At 33.2% G+C, this 27,802-nt stretch overlaps 3 protein-coding genes across 3 annotated transcripts; 1 reads left to right on the forward strand and 2 right to left on the reverse strand.

Moving 5' to 3' along the window:
* Positions 1–328: 328 nt before the first annotated feature.
* Positions 329–16,930, reverse strand: LOC134251794 (kinesin-like protein KIF11-A). The gene is made up of 22 exons (XM_062734210.1): positions 16,779–16,930; positions 15,842–16,069; positions 15,452–15,596; positions 14,949–15,068; positions 14,521–14,645; positions 14,197–14,287; positions 13,761–13,906; positions 13,343–13,439; positions 13,028–13,123; positions 12,777–12,865; positions 12,444–12,531; positions 12,031–12,240; positions 11,464–11,671; positions 10,972–11,144; positions 10,609–10,737; positions 3,726–4,088; positions 3,406–3,489; positions 3,110–3,195; positions 2,528–2,760; positions 2,095–2,267; positions 1,676–1,795; positions 329–918 (listed from the first exon to the last, which is right to left on the reverse strand). Exons 1-22 carry the CDS (start codon positions 16,835–16,837, stop codon positions 799–801), a joined length of 3,183 nt encoding a protein of 1,060 aa, XP_062590194.1. The 5' UTR covers positions 16,838–16,930; the 3' UTR covers positions 329–798.
* On the forward strand, positions 6,439–7,500 carry LOC134251793 (putative nuclease HARBI1). Its single transcript, XM_062734209.1, has 2 exons — positions 6,439–6,738; positions 7,229–7,500. Exons 1-2 carry the CDS (start codon positions 6,477–6,479, stop codon positions 7,384–7,386), a joined length of 420 nt encoding a protein of 139 aa, XP_062590193.1. The 5' UTR covers positions 6,439–6,476; the 3' UTR covers positions 7,387–7,500.
* A 1,942-nt stretch (positions 16,931–18,872) lies between the features above and the next one.
* Positions 18,873–27,561, reverse strand: LOC134251792 (protein jagged-1b-like). Its single transcript, XM_062734208.1, has 10 exons — positions 27,243–27,561; positions 24,419–24,576; positions 24,039–24,168; positions 23,270–23,427; positions 22,421–22,554; positions 21,842–21,967; positions 20,804–21,529; positions 20,501–20,612; positions 20,050–20,316; positions 18,873–19,967 (listed from the first exon to the last, which is right to left on the reverse strand). Exons 1-10 carry the CDS (start codon positions 27,282–27,284, stop codon positions 19,838–19,840), a joined length of 1,983 nt encoding a protein of 660 aa, XP_062590192.1. The 5' UTR covers positions 27,285–27,561; the 3' UTR covers positions 18,873–19,837.
* Positions 27,562–27,802: the final 241 nt, after the last annotated feature.

The following is a 27,802-nucleotide window of genomic DNA, read 5'->3' on the forward strand; positions in this document are numbered from 1 at the left end:
ACTGCATTATATAACAGGCGGAATTACTGGGTTTATATTTTTCCTTCATAAAAAAAATGTTGGCAAAAAAGTAACGTCAAATAAATTTCTAGAACTTAACGTAAAATAACGTTATTTTGACATTACCGAAAATGACACCGTCTATATTCTATTTTTGTAAACTGATGGGCTGTTGTGCCCAAAGTTATATTCTTATAAACTATTATAATACATGCAATTTGACTGGTAAGCTTTATGAATCTACATTATTGTTCATTTTCCTTTTTAAATAGCCTTAAAATTTAGGTAGAGGACTGTTAAAATATATTCCTACCATAAAATACTGCACAAGTCTTACTCATTGTTTATGCATTTATTTTACTTTCCGTTTCTACTACACATGATTGAGTACACTAAAGTTATATATACACTTTTATAAAACAGATAAATTACAAATAAAACTAGAGGAAAGAGGACAGCAGCAGAGAAGGGGTAGAAAATGACAATGATACTAAATATAGAGATGGAAAATCCCATGACATCATCTGTAACTAATAATAATTCAGTATTTCTCCACGGTATATTATAGTCCATACTGGTCAAACAGTCAATGCAGATACATGTAGTACATGTAGCTTTTCTAAAGACTTTAAGGAAAGTGGTAAAAGCAGTATTGCACAAGCACAAACTCAAGTTTTTTCCAGTCTTTGTTCCTAAGATCATGGCATTTACACATCTGCAGAATTCATTCTTTTTTAAATAAAATCTTTCTTTGTTTTCACTCTATCTGGCTAAAAGTGAACGTCTTGTCTTTTTTTTCTATGAATCGTTGTTGCTGGATCGGAGTGGAAGTCTGGTTTTGTTCCGAGGGGTGATGTTGGCACTGTTTACTTTCATTTTTCTGGGTTTCTTCATCTTGTTCTCTTTGGTTTCTGATGTCTACAAAAAGAACAACCAAATATTACAGTCCAAACCTTCTACATTTTTCACATTTAAATCTTATAAATGAAAAATTTTGTCTATATCCTTTCTCAAATTAAAGAAAAAATTGCTAAGGCCACCCTTAAAAAATTGTTTGTTTGGAATTGCCGCCTGGAGGTTTTCAGACACAGGAGGGAGGGAGGGAATTTTTTTTGTTGTTCAAAATTGAAGATAAATTTTAATTTTAAACACATTTTCTGACCTTTTAAAAAAGCATTTACCATCAACAAAGAAACTTAATTTTGCATAGAGCTGACATTACATTTCAGTGTTTTTTTTTATTGTGCATGTGATAACGGGCAATAAAAAAAAATCTTCCTACTTTTGGTCAATAATTTTTTTTCAGGAGGGGGCATTTCAATGAGGCGGGAGGCAATTCCAAACAAACAATAATTTTATTTTGGCCTAAATTCCAAACATTTTCCTACGACAAACGATTGTATAATTTGCACCACTCTAACAGAGGAAATAAAAGGTTCACCAACAAATTCTAAGCTTCTCTGTTATGATGGAATAACCAGTAATTTTTTTTAACCCAATTTAGGTCCGAATATCCGCCCTTTTCCCTCTAAAAAATTACTGATTTTTTTTCCCAATTTCATTTGCTTTTTTTCACATAAATAAATCCGCTTATGGTTTTGCTATATCGAATTGTTCCCAATTTTAAAGGCACAGGCATCTTTAAAAATTGTAGATAAATCAGTGCTAACTGTACCTTGCTGGAGTAGCTGAACACTGACACTCCTGACGTGGTGGAGGAACACGACATGTCACTTCCTGCCTCACTGACGTCGTCTGCTATGTCCTTACTTGTCACCTGGGCCAGACCATCCATCTAACAAACAAAAACAAAATTACAGATTATCATTTACTTCTGGGTAAATTTTGTAATTATGTTATTTAGCTTTATTAAAATGTAAATGACAGAAATTAATAAAATTCTAATTATTCTAAAATAAACGGTCCTGAGAAAATCTTTGAAATGGATTCAATATAATGAAGTTAAAATACCTAGATAAAAACTTGTTAGGGACTTCTTTCTCACACTGACATACTCATGGTAATTTTGAGATACATGAATCATGGGTGAACTGTATTCATGGGTTAACTATAAATAGACATTGTGTGTACTACCTGGTTATTCTCGCCCTCGGTCTCCTCCTCCTGGGCGGCCAGCTCTAGACTCCTCATCAGGTTAGCCTTGATGGGAGGAGGCTGGAATCCAAACTCCTCCAATAACTCCTCGTGGCGCCCCGTCCTGGTCAGACTCTGGGAGTACGTGATATCTCTCCTCTGTGGGGTGGTGCCTGTTGGGAAATAATTTACATTTTCACAATGTTTCCTCATGTCTGTGAATTTCAAACTAAGTTTTTATGGGGGGAGAGGAATTGGAGGTTCACTTTGTGGTTCAGAGAAATATCTCTAACATCTAGATTTAATACTATTTTCATTTTCTTCTAAAATTTCATGTAGGTCCATGCACTAAAGTTTTAAGGTAGTTATTTTACTTCAAAAATGATACCTATTCCTTTTGCTTTTACCATGCATGGCTCAATTTTTACTGTACCTGTTGGTAAGTCTTTCCTCATTTTCTCCTGTAAGAAAACATTGAGATCCTCCACTCTATTTCCTAAATCTGTCTGTAACTGTTCTGACCACTGAGTCATGTGACCATCGCTCTGATGACTCTGACTGGATAGATCAGCAGATGAAGATTCTACTAGCTCCCTCATGACCCCTTCACTCGCTGAAACTTTTTCTAAGCTGCAAGTACAGTCTGTTTTCATGCTCTGAAAATAAGTCAAAGTATATGTATATTAATTTTTCTTTCTGTGCAATGTACATGTAAGCTATATAACCTTAGTTCAATAACTTTTTGGCACTTTAATTATAGGAGAAAGTTATTAAGTCTTTATAGCAAGACAAAATGATAAAGAATACAATTACACACAAGAATGAATTTCCTGCAGACTGTCACACATAATTACATGAAGCTTAGGTTCGAAATAAGATTTTTAATTGATTTTTGTGTGAAATGCAAATTTACAAAATAATTTATTAAATTAGCAACACATTGAATAAATTACACAAGAATGACATTCCCCCCAATCTTTTCAGTGAAATTCCTAAACCTCCACCATTCCACCATTGATGGTGAGTTTCCTTGGCAAAAGTCCCCAGAGATTTTTCCTTTTCCACACTTTCACTCAGTCTCTGTACATAGTCACTTAGCACCTATATAAGCAACCGAATTTTTTTTTGTTCATACATTATATTGTTCTCGATTCAAATTTGAAAAGAAAATAAGGTTATCATCTTCTGTTATACTTTAAAACAAATCAATTAATATTTATACTAATTAAAACTTATTCTACCCCAGTACCTGCTAAATGTTAACAGGTACTTCATTATTTAAGATTAATATTTTTTCCCTGAATATTGTACCTTATTGCCTTGCTCCATGTTATCATTAACTTTCTGAGAAATCTGTCCACAAGACTCCCTACAGCTGTCTAATTCACTGGATACCTAGAAAACATTATACAATCACTTTGAGATGTTGTCAATAAAATATATTCAAAACAAATACAATGTATGATAAAGCTATTAATACAAGATACAAATCATTTCTTATTTCAAATGCATATTATCAATTTACAAAAAAGCCTACCCCCATCACACCAACTTCCTCCTTTATTCAAAAGAATTTTAACATGTAATTTAAAGGCATGTGATTTTTTTTAAATTAATATTAGACTTCATACCTTTGAGATTTCCTCTCCATGTGACACAAATGTCTCCTGGAACTTCTTTATGACAGACTTAGCATTATCATGACAATTACTGTCATGTGTGTCGATTTCCATACTGATTTCTTCTGAGAATTTGTCCACTCGTGTTTGAGAATCCTTAGTTGTGGTCCTAGACTCACTCAAGAGTTTTCTCTTCTTAATCAGAATTTTCTCCAATTCCTCATCGAGTTCATTCATCTCGCTCTGAGATTGCTCGAGCGAGCTGAGTTTATGGTTCATGTCCGTTGTGAATTCTCCCACCATGTTTTTCATCTTACTCAGATGCTCTGAGATGGAGTTTGTCCAACTCTGAGTTGTCTGTTCAAAATCTTTCTTCTGCAGATAAAAATTCATTGATTTTATATTTCCTTCAGATTTTCTTTTTTGACAAATACATTTATCTGTTCAAAGATGCACATAATACATTACACATGTAGATGTATTTATGAATTTTTCTATTTCAAACAAATACATTTATTCAGGATACATTTTCAGACATCTTTTGAAATGTGTTTCTTATATATACATGAAGTTTTAGACTCAGGATCCGGTTGTATCAACATTTAATGAATGATTAAAGCTTCATTAAACTGATTGTTTTTAATGTGTCATTAAATTCCGTTGTATCAATGTTTTAATGAATGGATGTGTAAACCTTCATTAACTTCTCTAACTTTAATCTCAAGAGGGCTTCTTTAAACGTTCATTAACTATGGCGGCCAACGTAATGTTTGGTCAGTTGGGTAGAAGGAGGGCTGATAGAGTGTTTAGAGAACGTTTTTCTGTAGAAAACATGACTGACGAGGACATCCGTAGGCGATATCGCTTTGGAAAAAGATTAAACAAATCGTAGATGTATATGCATATTCACAGAACTAGACGGTCACAGGCACTATCAACGGGATTACAGGTACATAACTGGTTAAAAAACTTACTTTGTCATACAATGTATTGTCCATAAAAAATGGTGCAGAACACCACAATACATATAGGCCTACCCCCATGCATTCCCTTGTTTTGGTTTGGTTGATTATGTCACATATTGCGTCACCCGACATTACCCATAGATAACCCAAGAATAAAAATTAAATAATAATACATGTAATACATATAACTATACCTAAAGTGGATTTCTTATAATGTTTTTATTTATTTATTTATTGTTTTAGTATAAACAGGTGAACCGTGACAACAAAATTCTTGATTGAAAAACAATTCCCCTTCATCAAGGCACATAGGTTACTTACAGTGCCTCTATATATAGAGATCTACATGTATATATAATGATAACTATGTCCTTGTATAAATCTTAAATTATCTTATCTTGTATATTGTATACATAATTCATGATTGTTCTCCTTTTTTTTATTTGTTAATAATAATTTGTTTACTGTGTGTCAGTGTGTTGCGGGGTTTTTTTTTTTTTTAGAATAGTATAAATTTTAACAAATTTCATTGTAAATTTTTTACCTTTTCACCTTTTTTCGTTCATTGAAAAAATAAATTTAACCTCATCAATCCTGCGTGTTTCATGATTGTTTGATTGCATTAATTATTTCGTCTTCATCAGGTGAATTTCCAATAAAGTGTTTAATATTTTGAACGGATTATGAAACAAAATCTGTTTTGTAAATAATTAATATCATGATTTTATGCCGGTAAATCGAAACTAGATTTGAATTGAATATTATGAACTTTGTACCTAAAAAAAGTTTTAAAACGAAACTTATTTTTTTTAATTCGGTTATTTATTTCGTGATTGACCAAAGTGATTCTATAAAAAGTGAAAACTAAAATCTAACATTATGATTTATTAATTCTTCAATTCATATCACAATCTCTTCCGCTTTTAGAAAAGTCGGATGAAAAAGAACACTAAGTTAGCCTACATTTCATGGCATAAAAAAATCCGGCGAACTCAAAATTATTTTAACACACATTAAAGTAATATCGTTTCTGAAATTAAAATTAATATGACTCATACATATTATTTGCATTTAAAAAAAATCTCATCAAAACCTTCCCTAACAATGTCCCTTAAGGTAAAAATCAACATTTAGGATTTGTAATGTTTTCTTTCTTGAAATAATTAGAACAACATCTTACATGTAGGTCGATCATTAACAACATAATTTGTCATAAAATACTAGTACATGCAAATTTTTAAATTTTTCGAATGGTTCTTTTTCGACAAAAATCTTCATATATTGAGTAGACCTTTATTATTATTTTATTTCAATTCATTAGGTACTCATTTCATTGCGATATTACGCTAGTGGCAGTTTTCTTGAAGTCGTCGGAGATACTGTTGGAGTGAATAAGTCTACTGTTTCTCGGGTTGTCCGTAAAGTTTCTAGAGCCCTTGTTTCCCTGGCTCACCGATTTATTAAATGGCCTGAAGATGACGAGCTTGCCATCATAAAAAAAGAATTCTTTAATTTGGCTGGATTCCCTGGTGTCATAGGGTGTATTGATGGCACCCACGTACGAGTCCAGGCCCCATCTCAAAATGAACCAGCGTATGTGAACAGGAAAGGTTTCCACTCAGTAAATGTGCAGGCGATCTGTGATTATAAGAAAGAGAGAGAGAGAGAGGAGAGAGAGAGAGAGAGAGAGAGATTTTCTTTGTTATTTTGAAATCTAAACTGCTATATTTTACTTCAAAGGAGAGCACACCATATAGCTAGATGGCCCGGAAGTACCCATGACAGCCACATATTCCGTATGTCAGGAATAAGGCAGACTATAGAGGAGAAGTTTCACTCGATTAAGGATGGGATTGTTCTTGGTGACAGCGGTTACGCTTGTAAACCTTACCTCATGACCCCGTATCTGAGACCATCGACACAGGCCCAGGAACGCTTCAATTCGGCCCATTCGAAGACCAGGGTGACCATTGAGCGTGCATTTGGTTGGTGGAAGAGGCGATTTCACGTCCTCCATGTGGAAATACGGATGACACCGGAGAGGGTCTGCACAGTCATTGGTAAATGTACATAACAAGGCTTGAGTAGATGTCTTTATTTGATAAGCTGAGTAACATGTTTATTTAGCATTCGCAAGTCAGGCAGGTAGCAACGGGAGGGGGGGGTGCCCCCTTTTTTTTCCCAATATTACTATTCATTGGAAATATTCAGAAACTTTGCATGTTTGATATTAAGGAAATTGATATTGGGAAACCAGTACTGAATGCAAAAAAGGGTACTGAAAGAAGTTGGCATTGAAAAAAGAGTTGGCCTCTACCCCCCATCCTTGCTCTCCCCCACGAAATAGGATTTTCGAGAGAACAGTTCCCCCCCCCCCTTTTTTTTTTTTGCTTTTAATATTTTTTAGGTAAATCAAAAAAAAAATTCTCTGGCTGCTCCCCCCCCCCCCCCACTTTCAAAAACGATGCTACGTGGCTGCAAGTAAAAATATTTGCATTATTCAGGTACTTGCCGGGTTAACATTTAATTGCATACATATTTTTATTTCAGGAGCATGTGCTGTACTTCACAATCTTGCAATTCTATTCCGGGAGCCACTTATAGACGAAGATCAAGACTTGGATGTCGATGGAAATATTCAAGGGCAGTACAACGGACCCGAGGATGGGAAAAACATCAGAAATTACATTACGCAACATTATTTTTAAGAACGTGCATGTATTGTATGTGCATTCAGTGAAACGATATGAAAACAGCTAGTTGAGGTGTTCATTGGTATATACACTGGTGTATGGTGATTGTATTTTATTCATTTATTGTATTGTAATTTTTTTTATTGAATATTTATCAATATGTGAGATTCATGGAAAAAAAATGATGACAGTGAGTAGAATTATTTATTAAAATACTGAGAATTCGGAAACAGAAAGCGTTCTCTGATATTTATACAAACACTTTAAATGCATTTGTTGTTTCCAAAATCATAATTATATTGGAAGTGAAATATCCTTCAATATGAAAAAGAAGAGAAAAAAATCAGTCAATCTTCAGAAGACATATCCAATTCCCGTCTGAGCTTTTTGTTCATCAACCTGTAGTACTCTGTTTGCTCCCGTAGTTTCAGCTGTTGTTCCACCAAAACTGCGTACTGCATTTGAGTCACGTCCTCAGGTTTTACCCTCTTGCGCTGACCAATATCCCCACCTTTTTTGACCTATAATGCTTGTTAAGAAAATTACTATTGCTGCAAGATGGAAGTTTAACATTCTTGTTAAAACTTGCTAACATACCGATGTGTGCAATCATTGCAAGAAAAAGTATTATATATAAATATTTATTACACAGTTTAATTCATATGCTACTGAGTACTTATATATAAATTATTAATTAACTTTTATTACTTGTCAAAACTTGCCAGCTAAATTTTAACGATGAAAATGGCAATCTTAATTTACAAATACATGTAATTTCTGTTTAATCAAGTGCATTTACTAGTATAGCACTGTACATGTAAAGAAATATATATAAAGTCAAAATGTTCTGTAATTATTTTAATCATAATAAAACTCATCCATCTTTTATCTGAGCATAAAATGTGTGCATTTAATAACTTATTACATGCAATTAGTAAATCTAGGTCACTACACATATACGACACTCGGAATCAAGGTAACCACTTCAATTGCAGAACTAAACATTGTAATACATTATTAAGTTGCTTTACTTATTTACTGAATCAAAAGACGTTCATTTATGCAAACTTTTCACAATTTATTTATTTAGGAATTATTATTATAATTACATGATTGGCTCCATGCTCGTCATCGCCGTTGTTGGTTTTTCTGCTGCAGAAACGTGAACCTCTGCCTCCACGGTGACCACATTTTTCGCTAGATCTGACAACTCATCGACGACCTGCTCTCCTTCTTTAGGTTGATCGCTCGGATTGAGCAATTCCGTTAGCAGACACACGGTTTGGGGTGAGCCCAAGATCTCTATGCTTTCGTCTATTTCTTAAAAAATAATAAATTTTTGTTCAAATTCTCTGTTGGCCATTATGCTCTAAATAAAAACACATTTCAGTTTTACAAATTCATTGGAGGAGTCTAGTCCGAGGTGGAGTAGAAAAAGGGGGGGGGGGTGAATTTCAGAGTAAACTAAAAATAGTCTTAGACCCCTATCCCCAATCTCCTTATGCTGAAAGTTGTCAAAAGAGGTACACCCATGTACAGAAAATGCTATAATTACATAAAAATTCATGACAAAACCTTTTAATGAAATAAGGTAAACCACCAACTCAAATAAATTACCACCCGCTTGATTCATGAATGTGTTGTGCTATAATAAGGACACGACGTTTATTGCCACTCGCACGATAGGTGGCGTTGTTAGTACAGTGACGTCATTTTGTGAATGAAGGACTATATTTTATTTTGCCTGTGTATCACGGTAGGGATTTAAAGAAGAGACTCACACAGCTTTTTGTTTGGAATATTTAACTGAAACTAAACAACGTAAACGATCCTGATTCAGCATACAGGAGGTATGTAAAGCTTTTCCTTTTGATGTCTACTGCTGCGATATAAAGCTTAACAAAGGGAGAAAACTGGTAGATATATATGAAGTGACTTTTTGCAATGTTTGTCCGAAATAGGTATTTACAGATTACAACTGTGTCTACTTGACTTGAGTGAATGACACCAATATTTCTCCTTTAAAATTACATTTACATGTATTATCAATTCGAATCAAGTCAATTTGCACACAGTTGACTTGTGAAAACAATTTATCTATATAGCTACTGCCCAATCCATATAAAGGACCTCTTCGCAGGTATAATTAAATGTTTTATGTTCATTACACAGTACTTATAGTTTTCATAGTTAAGCCTACTTTAGCGCATTTACACAATATTTCTTCTAGGGTACATGTATATATATCATTTTGTAACTTTATTCCGATAAATGTTTTAACCCCCCCCCCCCCCCCCCCCCCCGGAAAAAATACAAATCAGTCTTTGTATTTGGACCATATAACATTTAATATAAGTAATTTGTTTTTAATACACTGTATTTCTTACAAATTAAGAACTCAAACCTACCAGGTGCCTGAGTCTCGAATCCAGACAATCCAGTAAAGGTTGGAGAATCTTTATAGATGTCGATAATTTTTTCGCTGACCGTCGACAAAGGTTTTGCGCAGGGTCCTCCTCCCGTTCGCCTCTGTGAAAGTTTGTTGTTGCTAAATTCCTTTTTTGCCGTCTGGTGCATATTCGTCCATTTAGTTTTGATTTCTTTAGTTGAGCGACTGGAAACCCCTAATGCATTAATCTGTGCAGTGATGTTGTCCCAAATTTTTTTTCTTTTTCTCGTTGGTAACACTGTTTGTGAGTTTGCTATTAATGATGTCAACATTTCTCTCCACTAGATCAGCTAAAAGTTGAATTTCACTTGAATCGAAATTTTTCCCCCGATTTCTATTGTTTTTAAATTGAATTCCATCAGTCATTGTGCAGCAGAGTTTTTGATTTTTGATGAAATGACGTTTTTTACGATTTATCCTTTTAGACGCTCGGAATTGGTTAATTGACGTAATTTTTTAATTTTTGCGTCATAATTAAAAATGAGTTCTAATTTGGCGGATTTTTAAACTGGTTTTATTATAAGTAAATAGTAAACAAAGGAAACGCCCACGGAAGTGGTAACGCAATGCATTACGGGATGTTTTCCTAATGTTAATAGATCTTTAATGAATTCTTAAATATTTAATGATTCATTAAGTAATAACACTCTAATGAAGGTTTTGTACAACACACTTTAATGCCTTCATTAACTAATGCATCATTAAGAATTTAGCTATTCATTAGGCTTAATGATTCATTAAATTTAATGAACCGTTGATACAACCGGGTCCAGAACATTAAAACCCACCTGTTGCTGAAATCGCTCCAATTCTTGCTGTAGCACTTGTGTAGACATCTCCAGTCTTTCTTGAGCACTCTTCATTAAAGTCAGAAAGGTATCCTGATAGAATTGTTGGTGCCTGGCGGCTTCTAATTTCTGCAAAAGATACACAGTCATGTATATGCATTTACTCCAAATATCAATGCATCTATAGAATACCTGTAGTTGTGGGTATTTTGGTATTTGTTGTTGAATGTCTTAAGTTTGTTTAAATTTAAAATTACTTATCAATATCAGTTATTGTTACCTCTTATATCATGAATAACATAGAGGAAAAACAATTTCACAGGGCAATTTAGAATCATTGTGAATCAACTGAAGACACATTACCTGTGTATTTTGGGACTCCTCTAGAGTTTTCTCTATCCAGGCTAACCTAGATTCTGTCTGTGTGTCAGTGTGTTGGTGTAATGAGGTCACATGTTCACCTAGTTTCTCCTGTAAACAGCTGACTATGTTCCCTAGTGTGTCTGTTTCACTTCTTCCCTTCTCCAGCATTTTAGCTAAAAGTATAATAGTTTGAATGAATCCATGCCATCAGTACTAATTAAGAAGCATCAAATAAAATGTAAGGAACAATGATTAATTAAAACCCTAATCATACTTTCCATCAGATATCAATAAAGTATTTCCTCCATAAACTATGAAGCGGGAAAAAAGCAACATTAAACCTGTGATTTCTGAAATTTAAATAAATTCATAAATTTTCCTTCCTATCTACATGTAAAATAACATTTCCAACATTTTGTAATGTTATTTTACAATTGTCTTTTTCAAATACTCCTTTTAAAGTGTATAGCTTGAAATCTGAAAATCTCCTACCAATGCTTTGTGTGCGTTTTGTGTGGAAATCTTTCTGTGACTGTACAAAAGCCCCCAGCTTGCTCTCTATCGTGTTGATTTCTTTGTTAAACGCCCCCTGGAACTCGGTCTGACACTGTTCATTGTGTCGTTCTACAGATCTCTTCCTGTCCAGTTTGTCGTGCAGTCCGTGTACGTCAGAGATTGTGGATGAGACGGTGGACATTAACTACAATGATCCAATAGACACACATATATATAGACAGTATCTTAAGTCTACATTTAAATACTTAAGAATAAAGCAAACAATTCCCTGTACTTTTCATTTAAACACAAAGAAAAAAGTTTATTCTGTTACTCTAAACTACTCATTTTTACAACTTAAGCAAAACAATGAAATTGAAAAATAAGCAATCCCTCTAAGTTTACACAAAAACGTATTATCTATAGAAAATCCAAAGTCTTCATTATACTTCTAACATCAAGAACTTTGCATGTTTTTAATAAATTATCTTGTGGAAACCATACCCTTACATACGTAAATAGCTTATCCCTTGATCAAAGTACAGAGAACATTTTTTTTTTTACCTGAGTTGCCTCCCCATAGAGACAGTTCTCAGCGTTGACATGTTGTGACACCAGGTAGCGTTGTTCCTCCCTCTCCTTGACCGTGACCTCCAGGGTCTGGGCGGTCTCCTCCAGCGCTCCTGTTGTCCGCACCAGGTGATTAGTTGTCTTTGTCAGTGTCTTAGTTGTCTCTTCCAGCTCCTTTTGTGTTGTCTTAAACAACTCATTTATCTGTAAGAAAATACGGAATTACTTTTTAAAAAAAGAAATCCATCAAAAAATATCATTAAATTCATTTTTTCCTTTACAATTTGCTTTTTTCTCAGAAATATCATAAACTTAATCTTACTGTCCAATAAAAATTTAGAAACTTTAAAAGTTTTTGATGGCTAGTGGCTTGACAATAATGACAAGGAAATTTTTAATTCTAGTACTTTTTCCTTTTCTTTTGTGAGAACTTCCAGCTGTTCTTCCATTTCATGAATGGAATCTTCCTGTTGTCTAATCTTAGTCTGCATGGCACTGTCCAAAAAAAAAAAAAAAAAAAAAAAATTACAAATTACATCTTCAATGTCTACATCACTCAATAATTTACATGTATCTCTAAGCCTAAAATTTTCACCATGTAGAATGCAACAAAAAGGGATTAGTGTAGAGTTTATTTACACAATTTTAAATAAGATACAAGAAAAAACATTAGCCAAGACATGAAAAACAAACATAAATACGTCCAATCTTAATTTATCCCTAAGATTTATAACACTTACATGTAATTTTCTTCAGCAAGAAAGATGCCATTCTTCTCTCGTGCAGCCTGAAGATCTCGTCTTAGTCTCTCAATTTCTTCATTGTATGTCTGCAAAGTACAAATAAGTAAATGAGACAGTGATCCATGACAAGAATTAAATACACAGAGAAATTAGGTTTCCTTCCTTTTTATATCTTGATGGGCAAATACATGTACATGTAAGCACTTTAAGCTGGGAGGTATCTTTACAATAACTTAATCTACACTCACCCTGAGCAATGCCTTCTTTGTCAGTTTCTGGTTTACTTCGGGTTGATTCTGGATGTTCTTGGCTCGGAAGGCATAATCTAGAGTACTCAACGTTTCCTATAAACAGAATTGATTAAATTCTAACATCTCTTTAAAAGCAAAATGTCATTAAGAATTCCAACATTTCTGTCCTTTTGATTACATGAAATGATGAATCATTTCAGTTTATTGGGCAATTTTTCAGTCATTTATAGTAATGGGTAACGCTACTTTGTAATAAGTATGTTCACTGTTTGTTTTAACTACATTTGTATTTACATGTACTTGTTAACCTACCTCTAGATTGCAGGAGGCGGGGGAGATGGTAGCTATAATGGAAGTCTTTGTTCTTCCTCCCAGGGAGTCTTGTAACAATCGGGTCAGTTTACTCTCTCTGAAAACATTATAAAGATTCAGATACTATAGAGGTAATGCTCATGGATGAATGTACTTCTATACATACAATGGTGATTTTTCTAAAAAAAAAAAAAATATTAGTATGTTATTTGGCTTTTCTTTCTGCTGAAGTCCATGTAGGTTTGCCAAATTCTTGATTTTTTAATGTAGCTCAAAAGAGTTCAAAGATACTGCTGAATTTAAATGAACTACCCTGTACTAAAACATGAATTAAAGGCATCAATACTAAATCCAAAGTGTAATTTCTTTAATGAGCTATAATATCTCCATTATAGATCATATACTAGTGACAGCTTACCTGTACGGGACGTGTGGTGCATGTTCCACCAGAGCGGTAATGACCCGCCCCAGGGTCAGCAGACTCTGGTTAATGTTACCGGCTTCCCGGGCTCTCTTGTCCACTGCACCAGAGCGACCAATGTTTTCACTTCCAGCCAAATCCACCTATAACAGATAATAAATCTTTGTTTAATTACAAAAAATTTCGTTTGTTCACGTACCAAAATACAGTCTCTGATACAGATCTAAATTTGTCTAATCTACACAACTTAACAGCTTGGTATTACAATTTTGAATTTTTAAAACAAATATGGATTTTTTTTTATTTGTGAGTTCCCATTTTCATCTGTTGCTTGAAATTTTCCAGATCATATGCAAATCTGCTCTTATTATGAATGTTAGTTTTTATTTTGATGCTTTTGTTTAAATCATGAAGGTAAGTTAATATAACAAACCAGATAGAGTTTTCCTGTTTTCAGCAGTTCTTCCCCATCTATTGTATTCTCCTTGATGTGTATTGTCACAGAAAACACAGTGTGAGAACGACTGTAATTAAGAAACAGGTAATTCATTAACCATGTGAATATTAACTCACAAATAATGTACAATAAAAATCTAAATGTAATTCTGTTTCATTAACTTCAATGTAATGTAAATATTTCGTTGTACAGAAAATTTGCTCAAGACTGCTGCAATAAACTAAAAGTTAAAAATTATGTACATGAAACAGAATAATCGAGTTGGTTTAAAAAAAACAAAACAATGAAAATATATGAAACCTAGATGTAGCATTCATGAGAGTAGCTGCTGTCTGTCTTCGAGCGGAGCCTCTCTCTAAGATCTCAAAAACTTCTGATTTATTTCTGACTACCACTTCCTCTAGGCCTTGTATGATGACTGAGCCCTGTTATCCAAAAGAAAAAAAAGGAATAATTCTCAAATACAAGCATGACAAAAAATAAATTATCCCATATCAAATTCAATATCTGGAGGAAAAAAATTGCCTGTGTTTTGCAAAATTAATTTAAAAAGGAAAATCTTAAAAGGTTTTAATATATATTTCACTTTTTTACATTTTGATGAACATTATCTTAGACAATTTAAAAAAAAAAATCAACTGAACTGCTGAAAATTAGAAGTATTTGACTTGTACATCTGTATTTGACTTGTACAAACATTACAAATGTATATGTTCATCCATATGTACCTTTTTCGTACTGTCTTCGTAGATCTTGAGGCGGAGGGCATCTTCTGAGGAGCCCAGTAAATCAAACAGCTCCTCATTGTACAGTTCCAGGAAGGACACCCTCACAGAGAACTCAACATCCTACAGTCAGAGTGAGGAAGGAGACAAGATAAAATTCAAACATTTACATAATAAACAAATGATAAAAAATCAAGCATTTACAGGATGTTTATAAAATGCATACATTTACAGGATCAACTTCAAACATTTTCAGGATCAAATTCAAACATTTACAGGACCAACTTCAAACATTTTCAGGATCAAATTCAAACATTTACTGGATCAAGTTCAAACAGTATACATTTCAACTTAATGAAACCTACAATTCACCTTCAATTTTTTTTTAAACATTTATTCAACACGAACACAGCATGTAGATAAATAAACTACTGTCACTAGTTTAAATACTAACATATCAAATTGGTTAAAAATTTAGTCAAGAAACAGACTGCATTTCTACAAACCTGTGACTTTGAGAGCTGTTCGAATATGTTGAACATGGCCCTGGGAATGATTCCAGCCAAGGGATCTTTTTCCCAGGACACGTCGTGATTCTCCACTCGCCCTCCCTCCATCGTGAAGGTTTTACCTGTACCAGTCTGGCCATATCTGAAATAATACATATAAAAAATTAAAAACTAGGTCAAATATCTCAACAAAATAATGCACTGCCTTTTTTTAGTTTAGTTTTTTCTTGTTAAAAAAAAAAATTAAATAAAAATGTTGGAATGATATATTTTTTAATAAAATGCAAATTCAAAAATCTCTGGAATCCAAAATCAATCAAGTTTTATCAATTGACAAGGAGCTATAACCAGCCTCCTTTTCCAGGTCAAACTGTGAGCTATACATACGCAAATATGGTACAGTTATATCCCATGAGTACTTCATCAACAATGGGAGTGACAACTTTCTTGTACACATCTATCTGTTTTGCTGCCGGTGGAAAGACATGGTCAAAGAAGAAGGTTTTTGTGTTAGGGTTGACTCCTAATCTCTCCTTCACAATTACTTCCCTCTTCTCGCCATTGCATTCTACCACTGAATAGGAAGCCTGCTTTTTCTCAATGTCATTGATAGGCCTATAAATAAAAATGAAATGTAAAAACTGGAATTGTTTGGAAAACTTATAGAAAAGGACAGAGTTCAGAGAAAACTGGACTAGTAATTAAATATGAAATATATAGAGTATAAGCATATTTTACACAAAAGTTCATACTTAGTGAAAATAATACAAAAAGTGAAACTTTTTCATGGACATGGAAAAGTTTATTGATAAAACTGCCAACTCCTGTGATTTTCGTTACATAAATGTTCATACTTTGTGACAAAATACAAAAAGTGAAACTTTTTCATTAAGTTTGTACAGTACTGGATAAACATGAGGAAAAGTAGTACACGTTAGAAAATTGATTTTAAAAATATTTTTCACTGGAACGAAAAAAGCCTATTTTTGCTTTTAATTTCTGTAAAAAATGTATTTTAAGGATTTCTAGCACGTCCCGGTAATCTGTGTTTCACGTGCATTCACAAAATATAGCACATGATGTGCAGTAAAAAAAAATGATTAAGTCAAATGGGGATAAGCTGAGAGATGATCAGGACATAAATTAAAACCTTTTAAGCATGTATGTACAAAAATATTAATTTATTGATAATTCTGCTTGAGAAAAACTGGCTGTCATCGAGTCTATTCAAGTTTGACAACAGATTTGTTTATCGACAACGATCAGCGAGTAATGAATGATCTGACACGACTTTTTTTTCACTTGATAGTATTAAATATATTACCTGCATCGTACAGACACTTGGATGTTTTGATTTTTCTCCTTTTCTGGTTTATTCCTCATTTTCTTTCCTCAGTATCCCACTTATCCAACACTCACACTCTTTTCTGTTTTGAAAATTCCTGGCTATTTTGAAGTGAACCAATCAAAATGCAGATAGCATATCTCCGTTCTTTTACAATAGCCCATTTCATTGGACAAAACATTTTCAATAGCGCCACCTATATAATATACAGGAAGAACGATCACTGTCATCTGAACTTTGGAATAAGAGGCTAGAAAGTTTCAGGTTATCGAAAAGTTCTTTTTGTAGCAAAAAATAAAATAAATAAATGAACTAATTGATAAATAAATAAATACATTGTAAATAAATAATGTAAATTAATTAATTAATTGATTTATTTATTGTAAAAATCAGGCATATGTGATGAAACCCTTAATATTTCCCGTAACTTTGACTCAGTGTCCGTATACCATTCATAAAAAATCTCCAAAATTTGATTATTTCTTCCAAAAACTATTAAATAGTAATGTTTAAAAATCAAAATATTTCTTTTAATATTATTCATAAATATTAATTGTGTTCCAAAGTAGTAATGCCTTTTTAAAATAAAAACCGAAGATCATCACTGATATAAAAAAAAAAATCTGCATTGAGGCCTACATGATTTAGCAAATGTGTTTATAAAATAAAAACCAAAAATCTGATCAAATATGTTCAAAGTGATGTATAAATTCTATAAAAACATGAGTATATAATTTTCGGGTGCGTCGATTTACCCAAATGGACCCAAATGAACCCAAATGGACCCAAATGACGACCCAAATGGACCCAAATGGACTTAGTTGGCGACCCAAATGGACTAAATTATGATGAAATAGTAATTAATTAATTATTTATAGTGATGTAGCATCGTTTTTGAAAGTGTGTGTGTGTGTGTGTGTGTGTGTGTGTGTGTGTGTGTGGTGGGGGGGGGGGGGGGGAATCGGCTTTTCAATAAACATTTTCAGTGGAAAATAAACTGTTGCTACGTACCTGATTTACTCAAAAAGATTAAAACTTTGTGAAAATGGCAAACTCTTATATTTTAAAATAATTCGCTTAGATGTAATGAATAAAGTACGCATTTTTGCCTAAGATACAATATTTTGAAGTTTTGTGATAAACATGATAAACATAAAACACATTCAGCAGCTTTTATTTTTATTTATTCTGAATATTCAACGATATTTATATCTAAATGCAAAAATGAATAATTTTATTTTAAATGTATAGATGCATTCTAGTTTTGAAATAAAGTCTACAGAAGTCCATTTGGGTTGCCATTTGGGTCCATTTGGGTCGTCATTTGGGGCCATTTGGGTCGCCATTTGGGTCCATTTGGGTAAATCGACGCGCCGTTATAATTACGATGAATGAATCGACGCGTATTTAAGAGCATGAAGAGATTTACCCAATCTTAGAAAGCTTTTTAAAAAAAACAAATTAACAACACACATGAATACAAGAGGTACTTTTTCTTTAATGTATACCTAAATAAAAGGAAAACGTTGCATGTTCATACGATCTTGTGTTTTCATTCACAGGTGATTAGGGACAGAAACCTTCCCCTTTTGATATATATATAGACCCCGGGTCTTTTCGACTTTTTTTCACATAAATTATATATGGATGACACATTTGTGATATAATCTATTCTATCAATTCAAAAATTTTGCTTAAACAAACGTTTTATGAAAAATACTACCTAACTCTATATAGATTTTTATTTAAATAGAATGTAGCTTAGATTTTATATAACGTTTGTTTTAGTTATAATTTTTCGAATATTGGTCAAGATTTTATCAAAAAATATAATATGCCATTGAAAGATAATTCACGAGAAAAAAGTCGAAAAGGTCCCGCTAGGGGTCTATATCGAATAGGGGGAGGGGTTTTGTCCTCATGCAAGCACCTGTGGTTTTCATTTTGTGAAACAATGGACATGTCAGATTTTACTAATGTGTTAAAAAAGACTTCTTTTATTTTTTTCTTGAAATTCTGGAAGTTTTGATTTGCTTAAGCTTTAATGTTAACTTGAAGAACTAGTCTGCGGTCTATATATTTTCAGTGTCTGTATGTCCGACTGAGTTTGACCCAACTTTGCATTAACCATAACTTTTGAACAGTTAACATGGTTAACTTGTGATTAATTGTTGCTAGAACTTGCATACTTCACAGGTGTGTTCAATGTGTCAAAACCTTCCAGGATTATAAATATTTTGACTTTTGAGTTTGACCCACTTTAACAAAATAAATTTTGGACATAAAATTTGAGAAGTTAGGGTCTTCCACGGGTATATTCCATGTGACAAGGCCTTCCTCATTCGTTTGGATACCATCGGTTTTGACCTTTCTAGACTTTGACTTCGGAATTTCACCTATCTTTTGAACAGTTGGTGCAAGGGTTTTAAAAAGCTGAGTACAGGGATGGGTGTATAAAAATGAATTAAAAGCTAAGTAGATAAAATTTATTACCAATATGAATATGTTAACCATTTCAGTTTTACTGACATCAAGTAAAATTTACAATTAACATAATTGAAACAACATGCAATGTAAATAATATGACTTTTTTCCCAAATTGTTTAACATGTATAATTATTTTAGCAAGCGCAAGTACTAAGTATTATACCCGGTACATAGACACAACAAAATCATAATTTTAGCCTGTCAAAGAATTTCTGGTATAGGAACAAGAAATTCAAATTAAACGCTGGGGTCAAATAAAGGCCTTGTGTAAAGCAATTTCAGTTAGAGGAGGGTGTTTTCAGTTTGGGGGGGGGGGGGGCAGTTCCAAACACAATTCCTCGACAGGTATTAAAAACAGCAATAAATGTTATTATTTATAGGAGGCATATATAGTAGCCATGTTTTCTATCCTTCTCTATATATATCGGCCAAATTATTGGGAGGGCAATGTCCACTTCCTTCGATTCCTAAGACAATGTGTAAATATCGAAAATAAGTTCTTTCAAATTGTTCTTGTATGGAGATTGCACACATTCAAAAACTTTGCAACACTAGACACTTTCATTCATTTGATGACTATCGCCGTTTATTTCTGCATACAGGGAATTTCCAAATGAAATATTAGCATCCTCCAGCACCGGAACGGTCTCTCGTTCTTTACTTTCTCGGGTTTTCTTCATCCTAAATCAGATAAAAACGTCATTAATAAAATACTCTAACACTATTTATAAAAGGCATTGAATGTATAATTTGTTCTAAATACCTTCTGCGTAAAACGAGAAAGCAGGCGATGACCAAGAGAGGGACTACTAGGAGAGCAGTGAGCGGATACCAATTTCCGGAATCCTTTCCGTTCATTAAAGAACTTTTTCTGGTTTGGTTTGCTTTTTTGCCATTTTCTTGTTGAGATAGATCGCCATCAAATATTAATTGTGTACAGTTTTCCAAACTTTCTTGCAGCCAAGTTGAACAATTTGTCCAAAAGATAGAATTGGAACTTACTCCAAGTATGTTAATTTTCTCTTGATTGCTGAAAAAACACAAAACACATACGATTAACTGAGAGAAAAACAAACCAAAAATCGATCAGAATATATATGCTTTATTTAGAAGAAACAATGGATTTCTGAATGCAGTCCGGTGACTATATTGTTTTGCTTAGCACTACCTTCCTCGTTTCCCTGATAAAAGTTTTCCTTCAATACTATACTTACGGATATGCTGAAACTTTTAACTGGGTAATGTTAATTCCCACACAAGAAAGGAGGTCTTTAATAAGCCCTTTATCCGTTTTTGAAAGAGGATAGGTTATATTTAAATCAAAACCTGCAACAGAAAAATCACAAAACGCCATGGATGGCATTTATTAGTAATTATAAAGTTAAAGATAAAAAAAATATGTCTTTAGACTTTGCAACAATTTGAATCTCTTATCTTGATATTCATTCAAAAAAATAATAATAATAACAAAAATAAATGAAGCAAATTAATACGTATGTTTGTCAACTCATGCAAACCTTTTTGCATTGAACACTTTTCAGGAACAGTGGTTTCGCAAATATTCTCCACTTGACAATTACATGTCCATTTCCCTTGAGCGTCCACCTTACATTCACCATAAGCAGAGCAATCGTTTTTGCAGGACAAATTATAATCTTTCAACTCAGAACATCTTTCCCCTCCCCAAGGTTCTATACAAAGACAACGTTCTCCTTCTCCATCTACAATACAAGTGCCGTTATTTTGGCAGACCAGCTTGGAACACTCCTGATTGGGTAGAGAACAATCTTTCTCCGTTGAATTCTCCAAACATCGACACCAATAGCTCCCTATGGTGTTGACGCATTCTGCAGTGTCTGCACATGGTTGTTTTTGACATTCATTTACGTCTTTTGTACAGTCTTTGCCTTTCCATCCATGCAAACATTGGCAAAAATAACTTCCTTCTGTATTGATACATTTTGAGTTTCCATGACAAGGGTTACCCAGGCATTCATCGGTGTCTCTCAAACATGCTACACCTTGCCAACCTGTTTTGCAAATACATTGGAATTCATTCTGGACTACTGCGCAGGTTCCGTTGTTGAAACATGTGACGTCATCACAACTTTTTAGTTTTGATTCACATCTTTCGCCCGTCCATTTTGAGGGACAGTCGCAAACCTTTGTGTTGTTAATAATATAACAGACTCCATCGTTTCTACAGACATTTTCTTTGCAAAATTGCATGTCACAAAGTTTACCTAGAATTTAAAATATTATTTTTAGTACTCAGTACTCAACAAGTGGAGTACTTTCTATAAAATTGAAATTAAAGGGAAAATATGAAAATGAAAAGAGTATTAAATTACGATACTAAATCAAATTCGTGCCAGTAAAAACAAATTGCAAAGTACATATTCATTAGTCCGATCTATTATACCTGCTGTCATTAACTTATTTGTCTTTAATATCTTCAAAATGTTTTTTAAAGTATTGCTTGTACATGTATATCGTATCGGATAGTCGATATACTAGTTACAGTATTGCTTGAACTTTGATTCAACTGTTTATACCTGTAAACCCATGCTGACATTCGCAGAAGAAGGAATTGTATCGATTATCAGTCAGACATGTCCCATTATTTTGACATGGCACGTCCACACAGTCATCAACGAGGGTGCACTTAGATCCCTTCCAACCTGCAAAATTGAAATAAACTGTATTCTTTGATAAAATTCAATATTCAACACAATTCACTTAGAATAATTATAGAATTCATCTTCTTCTGCAGATTTTTTGGTCCAAAATTCACATGTATATGTTTCCAGAATAATTGGTTGGTAAAATCTATTCCCCTCTATGATTTCCTTCGGAATTTAAGACTTCCAAAATTATGGCATTCAGATTATCAAGGTTCGACTGCATACAGGTAACACATATGTATGTATTTATACACTGTAGAGGACATGTATTATTAGACTAAAGGGTTGCTTATTTTTTTAAATTCTATTAGTCCATATCCTTATGATCTTGTTTGTTTAAAAAGAATACCAGCATAAAATTTATTGCCATACATTGTCAAATACATATATTTTTATTAATTTAATATGATAAACAATGATATTTTAAAACACGTTAAAACTGTACTTTACCCTTCAGACAGACTTTGTGACCTTCTTTGTTACAGAGGTAGTGGCCAGTATAGTCATTTCTAGGTCGACAGTAAATGTCACATGATTTACCGAAATAGAAATCGTCACAAAACACTGCAAGCTCTATCACCAGCCTGTGAATCATTCAAATACTAGGTATATTTATAGTAACAGGACATGTACTAAAACAAGTGCAAATCCAAGGGTCTTCACATTATATTTTTTTTATTGCGTTCACATTGCCTTCCATGCAATTTGAAAATATTGAATGTAACATAAATGTTTGTGATTTCAGTATAATATTGTCTACATTAATAGGTTTGAATATGTCCAGCGTAGCAACGTCAACATTGCTTGACATGATATTCCAAAAAATAGCGACCCCAGAATTTATGCGCGCACGGTTCACTGTTAATGTATTTGTATAAAACATTGAGAAGTGATTCGTTATGGTGAAAGTTTTCAAAACTAATGACATATTATATCTATTATAGCTGTAGATCTGTATATATAACTCGTGCGACGGACTGAAATGGTCGATCGACCTATCAGTATAGGGAAAATTATACCGTGCAGAGGGACAACTCTGAAACACAACAAAACTGAACCCCCTCCTCCACCCTAGCCTCTATATCCCTCTGCATGCTGGAATTGCCACTGAGCATATTGCATGCTTTGGTACATAGTTTATGTACAGTGAAGCCTGTCTAATCCCACTGAAATCATTTTGTTTTCAGTTTTCACTTTATAATTATTTTAATCTTACTAAAGTTTCCGCTAACAAACATGTACATACAATGGTCATGTATTATGTAGTAATTATGGGATTGCTGATACATTTGTATATACCTGGTTCTGCGATGGAGCATGAACCGCACGTGAGTATGATTCTCCCTGTGGCCACTCGGTTTTATCTCAAAGTTTCTGTACAGAAATGCCACATGGTCATCGGCAGAACTTGAATCGTCGTCCCAAATATCAACTTTTAATTTAAACTTTCCCGAAGCCTTAAGAAAAAAAAAACAAAAACACACACACAAAATGATATCATTTTAAAGTTATAGAGGAAGTCCTTCTATATATATATAGCATGTGTATATGACAAACGTATATAAAAACAGTTAGACATGCGTTTTTGACGAATGTTGTAAACCTCGTCCCTGCCACCTAACCCAACCTTCTGTGAAGTTTTATTACACACGATTATTTATCAAAAGACGATGAGTTTCGGGTCATTATAAACAGTAGATACATGTATAATATCTCTTTATTCCGATAGCCAATAATATTATTGAAGTAGTGGGATTTGAAAATTATTTTCAGTTTTTCAGTTTATTAAGGTCAAAAGACAGATATCTCATAAACAATATATATATTATTTAGATTTATTTTTATCAATTAAATAAAAAAAACTTTCTTAGATTTAGGTACATACCATATATAGGTATAGCAAAAAGTCGTTATAAATGTATTTTTATAGCTAGTAAGACTATACTAAGAGAGAGAGAGAGAGAGAGAGAGAGAGAGAGAGAGAGAGAGAGAGAGAGTAAATATATTTTAACAGTTTAAAACTACCCTTAAAATTAAAAGAAAAAGAAGATATAAAGCAGTATCTTACAGGCCACGATGTTACGTTGAACAAGAGTGGGTTTTTCATTCCTTTGATGTCTGGGAAGATTATTGTATCGGCATTTAATATAACTGGTGTTTCAATGCGGCCAAAGGAACACTTGTTTATTGAATTCCCGCTAAAAATAAATTATCATTTTAAAAATGTATACATGTACTGTATTTTTTTTTTTTGTCATTATATTCAAGAAATAATATTCTAAAGAAAATACAAGCAAGCCAACAAATGAATTTTAAATAAATAAATAAATAATACATCAATTAAATGAAAGAAATTGAAAAAAGAAGCAATAGTGGAGCGATTTTTTAAGTGAATTACATTGTGGAGACATGCAATGATTTTCTCTTTGAACTCCATATATATTTTACCCCGTCTGTTTGTCAACACAAATGACGAAGCGATGATCGCATCGGCTGAAGGCGAATCCAAACCTTCCGTCACAATTGCGGTTGTTACTCCCCTTTCCACCGGGGTTGACAAATTCCAGCAGTTTTACTGACAAATGGCCTCCACCCTGGACAAAAGTCTGAATTCAAATATGGCAAAATATTATTAATTATGTCATTAGATGATTAGAGTAGTGTTATGCAAGTAATATTAAACGCTATGAAAATATTTTAGATATCTATTGTAGTACAATAAATAAAATTTTTAAAGTTGCACAATGAGACAAAATACATGTATCATGTGTTTCTTTTAAGATATCTGTAGCATACAGAGAAAGACTTATGAAAATTATGAGTATCTAGCAAAGATATGACACTTAGACTGCAAGAAAAGACTGCACAATATAAGTGCCGGAAAAACAAAGGTTGTATCTACTGTTTTGTTGTTTTCGGGAATGTCAAGGTCACGTCACTTTTAATTATTATACCCCCCGCTTGAAAAGCGGGAGGGTATATAGTAATCGTTAATTCCGTCCGTCTGTACGTCTGTCCGTCCGTCCGTCCGTCTGTCCGTCCGTCTGTTACGCTTTGGGGTACCCATCTCTTATCCGCAACTCCTCTCATACCACTGAATGAAACATGATGAAACTTTCACAGAATCTTTATTACATATTGCCATTGTGCACCTCCTATTTTGCTTTTTGATCCGACACATATTTTGGGTTTCCCGGGCACAGCAAAACATGGACTTTTTCATCAGTTATAACCATATGGGAGGCGGGGGTATCATTTAGTGATCGAGCTCATTGCTCACAGTACCTCTAGTTTTTGGCTCAAACTTGTAAACACCATTCAATTGGAGCATGCAGTATGTAAAAAGATTGTATCTAAATTCTTGGTCTGCATACATAAATTCCTGGGTACTTGAGACCATGTGGTAACTATGGTAACTTATTCAACTTTTCTGCGCACGCGTACAATAGTGAGGAAGAATTTAAGTAAACGCAATATTTTGAAATTATTTTTACTTTTATTTCTCTCCATTAACATGATTAAAATAGATTTTTTTTAAGGTTCTGAAACCTGTAATTTTCTAAAACCTTAAACTTTTAGGAATTGAACAAAATTTTCACAGACCATGCAAAAATTATACGTTTCCCCTTTTCACGTCACGGTGTCTCTTTAAAACTGTTTAAAAAGATCATGAAGATCGATGAAAAAAGTGATTTCAAATGCTTCCCAAACGTTCGTAAAATATTAAGTTTTAAAATATATATTATTATAGGATGTGTCTCAAATTAGACTTATATATTACTGGAAATCTATCAGAAATAATTAAGACGAAAACAACCTTTTCATCTATTTATTTATTTATGTTGAATTTTCCTCAAAAGGACACAGAATTTAAATGACCTTTTCATACAATAAATTAAAGAGGTTCTTTTAATTTAATTGTACGAGGGTTGTCCCGTAAAATCGTGGACAAGTTGTCTAGTGTAAAAAATAAACATCACTGCGTTCTGAAATTTTCACTATTATTTAGTACATATTTTAGTAATATACACAGCAAATTTCAGATAAATATATGCATAAATAAACAAATTATGAGATTTTATGCCATGTATTGTATCACCTTACGGCGCATGGATTACATAACGTCAAAGTGCCTAAAACAGCGTCACGTTTCATCTTTGCTGAAAATGAAGTTATATGAGTCCGACTTAAAGTTAGGAATTTCATTGATACACATTCCTTAGTCTCCATAAACAATCGAAGAACCAAGTGGCATCCTCATGCGATCTTCTGAAAATTTATTAGTAAGTTACGGACAATATTCTCGCCATCATTAAACTAAGAGAAAATCTCATTTCGGCGGTCTACTGTGACAGCGTCTTTTGCTATTACATTAGGAGCTTGTCCGTATGTTTTGTACTCCCCAGGGACTCGATCAAAAAAGACTCCTATTTCATTGTATACTAAAGATATGGTGATATTTTTATAATCTGTTTTCTTCTATGGTCATTTTAAGTCTCTAAAGGTGTCATTACAGCATCGAATTAAAACTGAACAGCTCTCCGGTGCGCCGTAACGTCATAAAACGTAGCCATTTTTCGTGTGTTGTGTTTACCACTTTCCCATTTTGAATGCTTGAGAAACTGCCAGAAATTAACCAAATGCCTTAAAATTTTTACAAAGACTACAAAATTGATCGTGGAATTGAATTAGGATAATTGTAATCCAAATCTTGTGTATTTAAAACTTTTATTCTGAAATGAAACTTGTGTATTCTTTTATAAAACCTTGGTTTTTTTACCGTGCGCCGTAGGACAATACCCCGTGCACATTTAAGCATAATAAAATATTTATTTTTGCCTACATTTTATCAAAAAAATTATCATGCACTTACATATGATAAATAAACATTTACTGAAATTTTCAGCTTAGTGCGCCCATTACTTTTCGAGAAAAACGCTTTGTCCACGATTTTATGGGACAACCCTCGTAAGTTGCGCGATGAACGAGACTTTAAAAAAATGAAGAATTATTTATTAATTCTATAACGCATTTGAAATGATACATGTACCATGATTACAAAATTGAACCTTTATTCATCAGGTACAGAACGATAGTTGTGTTATGATACATTATACAATGTATAAAGAGAAACCTGTGATTTAATAAAATAAATCATCAAGCATACATGCATGTAATTTTACTCAACAATCCCTTTGAGATATAAATCATATTAATCTTCTAGGAAAATCTTCACCATTGCTCTTTAAATCTGAGTTCAATTTATACTTACAATTTTTAAGATGACCAAATACAATCCCAAAATAAAATGCATATTTCACAGAAGCACGAACAAATATTATAAGGACCTTAATTCATTGAATAATTGAATTCATTTATAAGTCCTGAATCGATTTGTCCAACATACTCAATATATTTAAATTTCCACATGCAGAGAATCAGCATTCAAAGTCTGCTTGAATGCGCATCATGTTTTTAAATCTCGCATCTGGATTATATAATTAAAAAAATGATTCAAGTACAACAATTAAACTGTGGGGTCAATTTTTTTTTCATTGCAAATAGCGAAAATGGGTCGTTTTAAAACAGAATTTTCAATAACACTCATCACTGAAACAACTAAAAATGAAATTTAAAACCGTATATAGTATATATGTATTTATTACACACTTAGTAATAAATACAGGTTTTTTGCATATGCGATATGGCTGACGTCACAATAGCCGTATCAGCCCTGCAGGGCTGATATGGATTTGCGGGGCTGATATCCGTATCAGCCCTGCAAATCCATATCAGCCCTGCAGGGCTGATACGGCTATTGTGACGTCAATA

This window comes from Saccostrea cucullata, unplaced genomic scaffold (genome assembly GCF_032062105.1).
Source record: "Saccostrea cucullata isolate Sc308-1 unplaced genomic scaffold, CSIRO_AGI_Scuc_v1 ctg118, whole genome shotgun sequence".
NCBI lineage: Eukaryota > Metazoa > Mollusca > Bivalvia > Ostreida > Ostreidae > Saccostrea > Saccostrea cuccullata.

Excerpts from the sequence above, each read along its gene's own strand:
- LOC134251794 (XM_062734210.1), bottom strand. The coding sequence starts at position 16,837 with ATGAGGAATAAACCAGAAAAGGAGAAAAATCAAAACATCCAAGTGTCT. Across the intron at positions 12,866-13,027 it reads CAAAGAAGGCATTGCTCAGG|ACATACAATGAAGAAATTGA; the intron begins GTGAGTGTAGAT and ends TGTACTTTGCAG. Across the intron at positions 10,738-10,971 it reads AGGAGTCCCAAAATACACAG|AAATTAGAAGCCGCCAGGCA; the intron begins GTAATGTGTCTT and ends TATCTTTTGCAG.
- LOC134251793 (XM_062734209.1), top strand. The coding sequence starts at position 6,477 with ATGTCAGGAATAAGGCAGACTATAGAGGAGAAGTTTCACTCGATTAAG. Across the intron at positions 6,739-7,228 it reads GAGGGTCTGCACAGTCATTG|GAGCATGTGCTGTACTTCAC; the intron begins GTAAATGTACAT and ends TTTTTATTTCAG.
- LOC134251792 (XM_062734208.1), bottom strand. The coding sequence starts at position 27,284 with ATGCATTTTATTTTGGGATTGTATTTGGTCATCTTAAAAATT. Across the intron at positions 24,577-27,242 it reads ATTTGGTCATCTTAAAAATT|ACTTTTGTCCAGGGTGGAGG; the intron begins GTAAGTATAAAT and ends ATTTGAATTCAG. Across the intron at positions 20,613-20,803 it reads AAAGTGTTCAATGCAAAAAG|GTTTTGATTTAAATATAACC; the intron begins GTTTGCATGAGT and ends TTTCTGTTGCAG.